This window comes from Crassostrea angulata, chromosome 8 (genome assembly GCF_025612915.1).
Source record: "Crassostrea angulata isolate pt1a10 chromosome 8, ASM2561291v2, whole genome shotgun sequence".
Lineage (NCBI taxonomy): Eukaryota > Metazoa > Mollusca > Bivalvia > Ostreida > Ostreidae > Magallana > Magallana angulata.
In genome coordinates this window covers 56106707-56112423 of record NC_069118.1, presented here as the reverse complement: position 1 = coordinate 56112423, position 5717 = coordinate 56106707, and the positions used below count along the sequence as shown (strand labels likewise).

The 5717-nt window shown below is 29.8% G+C and overlaps 1 protein-coding gene across 1 annotated transcript; it reads left to right on the top strand.

The window, feature by feature from the left end:
* Positions 1-732: 732 nt before the first annotated feature.
* Positions 733-4513, top strand: LOC128158611 (ryncolin-1-like). Its single transcript, XM_052821540.1, has 6 exons — positions 733-848; positions 1207-1341; positions 1522-1670; positions 1892-1991; positions 2462-2632; positions 4223-4513. Exons 1-6 carry the CDS (start codon positions 761-763, stop codon positions 4471-4473), a joined length of 894 nt encoding a protein of 297 aa, XP_052677500.1. The 5' UTR covers positions 733-760; the 3' UTR covers positions 4474-4513.
* The last annotated feature ends 1204 nt before the right edge of the window (positions 4514-5717 follow it).

Genomic DNA, 5717 nt, shown 5'->3' with positions numbered 1-5717 from the left:
TGGAAAAGTTCCAACACTTATACTCATAGAACAAAATGTGACAATTTATGTGACATCTTTAAACTTTTAGCACTTGATGATAATAAATGTTTGTATAAACAGTAATAAACTGCATTTAAGCTTTTTAATATATTTCCTTTTATGCTTCAAAATATCTCATTTGTCATTTTGAAATAAATATAGCCTATTAGTTTACTATGACAGTCAACTTTTTACGTTGATTCCCACTGTGACGTCAGCAAACCCGCGAGCTACGTTTAACTCATGTTCTAAGTTCTATGCAAAATGGCCAACATACAAAAGGTCAATTAAACAAACTTTTATTATAATAAGCGTGATAGTAATGTTTTATAAACACAAATGAACTAGTTTAACTGCAATCATTTTTATATAAAATCAGTGTTCAAACATTGTATACTACTCAGATGTTAAACTTCTCTTGTCTTATTGTATAGTATGCATCATAGAATATTTATAGTTCGTACTGTATAAATCATTATTTGTATCTTAATAAATTGTAACACATTTTTAAAACAAATTGTTTCTCTTTATTAAAAATGATTTCGTGGGTGTAAGTTTTGCCCAACACAGCTACATAGTATAACATATGGTCGAAATTGAAAAAAAATACCTTTACCTGTTCTAGCTTACAAATATATTGTTTCATTTTAATGTGGGATTTAAAGGTCATTTATATATATTGACAGTATCGATTTTCAAACAGCCATTGGCACAGTGGACTGTGATCACAGAAGGTGACATGTCGTGGATAGTTCTATACGCAGTCCTTCATCTCTATGTTACAGTTATCCATTCATCTGGAATAACCCCGCATCCATCTGTCAAGGGTTGGTTGTAATAAAATCTTTCTAATAGAGAAGATTTTGCTTAAGATGAAGAACCCTTTATAATATTTTTCTAATTTCATAGTATTTACGATGGATTTCATACTTATACTCCCTTGCACATTGATGAACACTTTTGTTTTTTTGTTGTTTTTAATCAATGCTATTTAGACTGTTATTGATGATTCAAAATTAACGCTTTTAAATTTACTGATACAGCTTAATGATATTTATACATACGGATTTAATTCATTAATAATTTTCTTTTTCAAATTTAAGAAAAAATGTTTTTGCCACGCAGAAATCAAAATTTGAGCTTCATGTAATAAAAAAATCATTAATTGTTTTAAATACACTGAAGCTGAGGTCGGTTCTTTTCTGAAAAATGCACCCTGGAAACACACGGAGATGACGGGATCTTTGAGTGGGGGACCAATGGTTCTCACCGTGAAGTTCAAGTACAAGCTTGATGGGGAATTTGTGTTCTCTAAAAAATGTATGTCATTTTTTTCCTGTAACGATGTGATTGTAAACAAAGAAAAGGTAAATTTTCCACAAGAAAAGTGATGGTTTGCATAACAGATAATTGTTTCTTTCGTTCTAAATCAGGTGTCTTTATTGGCTTTCATAGGTTAATTATTGTTTTGGATATATTATTCATTTAATCTGCCAACAGTCCCTGGTCAAAAATTCAAAGACTGCTCAGATATATTGAAGAAGGAACCGTACAGACGGAACAGAGACGGCGTGTACACAATATATTTGAGTAACGGAGTCAAGAGATGGGTGTTTTGTGACATGACAACAGACGGAGGGGGTTGGACTGTGAGTATGCATTGATCTAATCGTTTTATGAAAACAATGGTACTTTTTGAAAACAATAGTAAATATCAAGTAATAGATATGTGAAATGTAAATGTATTATAATCAAAATAAATTTAATACAGCAGGGATATTTTATGAGGTCTCAAAAATTCCATATAAAGTCTCAATGAATTTGTAATTGAAGAAAATTGTTTTTATTTTATAAACTCCTTTGACTTAAGGTAATACAAAGACGATTTGACGGAAGCACAGATTTTCAGAGCAAATCCTGGCAGAAGTACGCTGAAGGATTCGGACATCCTGGTCATGAGTACTGGTTTGGTAAGTTTATATAGTTTTTAAGGTATTTTCAAAAATATATAAGATGTGAAACAAACTTTATTATTGGGGTGCGTTAAAAATGAACACTAATTAGAAAATTGATTGTGCTAACTTTCAGCTTTTTTCATTTTTGTGCAAATAAAATATTCAATGAGAAGGTAAAATATTTTTGAAAACAAATCAATCGCATAGTCATATATAACATTATTTAAAATACATATATAGTTTTGTTACATATAAAATCATTCACTATGATCATTGACAATTAAATCAGGCCATTTCAAATCTAGATAATTAGCACTATGATTTTTTATTTGCCTTTAGATTTTTTTTTCTCTGTTATGAAAAACTATACGTTATTAATATATTACTTACAATATCTTGATAAAAAAATTAGAATCTTATACCAACTCAATTGTTTTCTTTAGGGTTTTTTAAAATACCTTTTTTGGGTCCTTTTTTGTTTTCAGGTAACAACGCTATTCATGATCTAACAAAGTCTGGCCGTATGAAATTAAGAATCGATTTAAAGAAATTTGACGGTGATAAAGGACATGTACAGTATTCAACATTTAAAGTGGGGAGCAAGTCTGACAAGTATTTGTTGACTGTTGGAGGTTTTAAAGGATCTCTTGGCATGAGTAAGTTCTTAACAATTTCCATTTGTAATGCTTACGTTTTGTATCATTAAGAAACTTAACCGCGGCTCTCTTACAAGCTTTATTCTCAGTTTGTCCAGTGCATCGAAGATACCAAAAATAAAAAAAATCTATCATAAAAATGGTATATTTTTCTTCGTTTTTGATTACATACATTAAGAAATAAGATTATATAAATGAACGATTAAATTGTTGGAAGCTTTCTTATAATTTTTTTTAATTGGGTTTTTCATTTCACAACATATGTACATATATAACAAAATAATGATTGGAACATTTATATAAACATATTACATAATCTTTAGACTATTTCTACTTAATAGTACAGTTTTGTATATTTCATATGAAGTGAAGCTGATTTTGAGAGAGAGAGAGAGAGAGAGAGAGAGAGATTATGCAGGTGGATTACAATACAAGTATAGACTATGCTATACTGAAAACGAATGAAATGATATGAGGGTTCACAGCGATCAAATAAACAGAAAACAGAAAATTAAACTTATCTCTATAACTACAATTTTTCACAGATATTCTGTCAGTGGCTTTCGTATTCCTCAGAATTACATCTTTTCAACAGCAAATATTTTTCAGTTAGGATTCTTTCTGTTATGACCTTTTTCAAGGCATGTATATTTGGTGTTGGATTACTTTTATATTTGCATGAAAAAATATCAGGTTAAAAAATTTATAACTTTCTTTATTTTTATATTTTCCAAAAAGAACTGATTGAATATCAGATGTAATCGAGATTTCAAACTGTGTAAAAAAAAGCTTTCTTATAATTTTTATAATATTAAAAAGTAGCCAGTTGCAGACTTTGAAATAAAGGTGTTTTTTTTAAATTAAAGATTACGTTATATACACAGGGACTTTATTGAAATCATAGTTTATGTATTGGATTTTCTGTTTGGTAGAGAATTTTTATGTTGATTTTTTTTTCATATAAATCATACCTTAATTCATTGCATTAGTTTAACATGTAAAAGTCATTAAACATATGTTCATATTTACACGCATTAACATTAAAGGTATAACAACAACTTACATTGTATCTATTGAAGAATATTAATTTCGAACCTGTCCCTTCAAAAAAAAATTACATTAAGCAATATACAGTCTTTACATTAATGTGAAAAAAAGATAACTTATTGAATTCGAACTGTTTCTTGTACACCAAATATTGAGATAACTTTCGGGACAGTAAGCATTTCATAAGGATTTTAAGTTTGTCAAAAGCATTCAAAAACACCCCTTGACGTCAAGGTAAAAGCTTGTTAAAAGTCAGTTGTAATGCTAATAATATTTATGTTCTGTTATGAAAGTGTAATAATGAATCTATGTCTAAATGTACTGTTGACGAATATTAAAACTAATTATGTGATGAATAACACTATTGATTGTATTTTGATAAATAGAAAAAAGTATTCGTGCCGTTAAGCAGCTTATACACATAGTTTCATCAAATAATGCACTTAATTTTGAGATTGTATTTCCTTAATGAGTAATAATATAGACGACTTTAAATCATTAGAGAAGAAACGTTATGCGACATAATGTTCCTTTTTTATTCAGAGGATTCCTTTTCTTATCACAATGGAATGAAGTTTTCGACTAAGGATCGCGATAATGATAAAGCTGGAGCAAACTGTGCAGCGGCCAATGGAAATGGATGGTGGTTTAATGCATGTCACCATTCTAATTTAAACGGAATATACTACAAGAAAGAGACCGCTACATCAGCTGGTATGACATGGTTTTACTGGGATAATGCGAATAAATGGGTGTCACTAAAGTCATCTAAAATGATGATAAAGCCAAAATGAATAATATAGAGCGAAACAGAATTAATAAATAATCCATTTATATCGTCTCTTTGTTGTTACTTTTATAGTTTACATTATGGTCAGAGTCAGTTGGCATTGATATATTACTGATATTCTTTAAATCAGCATTACCAAGATGTGTATTTTATTTTGGGTAACACTAACAACAATGATATTTGGGGATTTTCCAAGTAATTTATAGTAATAAATAATACATATAAATTCAAAATTTTAAATGATGAATTACTACAAGTAGCACTTCAAAGCTGTAACTTTGATGCCTCGTAATTGATCTTATAAAGTAAAACTTGGTTATATATCATAGATCTTTTATAATTAATAAACTGTAAGTTGTGTTTAGTTATGCTTTGGTCTTACTTCATAGCCAATAACCAATGGCATGAAAGTGCATGGTTATATATATATATATATAAAAATGAAAGCATTCTTCAATCCAGATTTTTGAAGGAATTTATTCTTAAGGGAATCAAACTCGTACTGGGAAATATTAATTTTTTCTTTGATGACAAATATTTCCTACAGACAAACAAAGGATGAATCTCTGCTATTCAGTGAATTGAAAGGTGACTGAAAGGTAACTGAAATGTGACTGAATGGCATATGTGTGCCATTCAGTCACCTTTCCAGACCATTCAGTTATCATTCAGTTGACTGAATGGCAGAGGTTCATCCTGTGAAGAGGAACACTCATGGGAACAAAGATTGCCCCCACTTATGCTAGTTTGGTTTTTGGTTTACTTGAAAAAACTCTTTTCAGACTGCAAAACTTTTTTTGGAGAAGAATGTGCCATAAGCATAAAAAAAATAACGGGAAACGTTACCTAGACGATTGTTTCATTTTTTTTTGTTGAAAAAATTACTGGAAAACTTACAAACTATCCACAAAATACTCAATTCTCCACACAGCAGCCTACAATTTACAATAGAAATAAGTGAAAAAGAATTACCATTTTAGACATTGAGGGAATAAAAACTAGAGACGAGCTCGTTGCAAGCAACGATTAGGTCTTCCGTCGTAGCTGCGTCATACCTGTGACGTATTACAAAAAAATTGATAGCTGACCATGGTACAATATTAGATGTATAAACAATGAGTAAAAGAAACAAAGTATTATACTATATGATTATAAGCAAATATAGATCTTTAAAACACGTTGTCTATAGTTTGATTCGCCGCATTTTATTCACAGAGTGGGACTGTGGTTATGCCCGGTATGAAGGTA

What these genes read in the sequence shown, in the direction of transcription:
- LOC128158611 (XM_052821540.1), top strand. Translation starts at nt 761, where the DNA reads ATGTCGTGGATAGTTCTATACGCAGTCCTTCATCTCTATGTTACAGTT. An exon ending in CCCGCATCCATCTGTCAAGG is followed by an intron (nt 849 to 1,206) that starts GTTGGTTGTAAT and finishes AATACACTGAAG; the next exon opens with CTGAGGTCGGTTCTTTTCTG. An exon ending in TGGTCATGAGTACTGGTTTG is followed by an intron (nt 1,992 to 2,461) that starts GTAAGTTTATAT and finishes TTTTGTTTTCAG; the next exon opens with GTAACAACGCTATTCATGAT.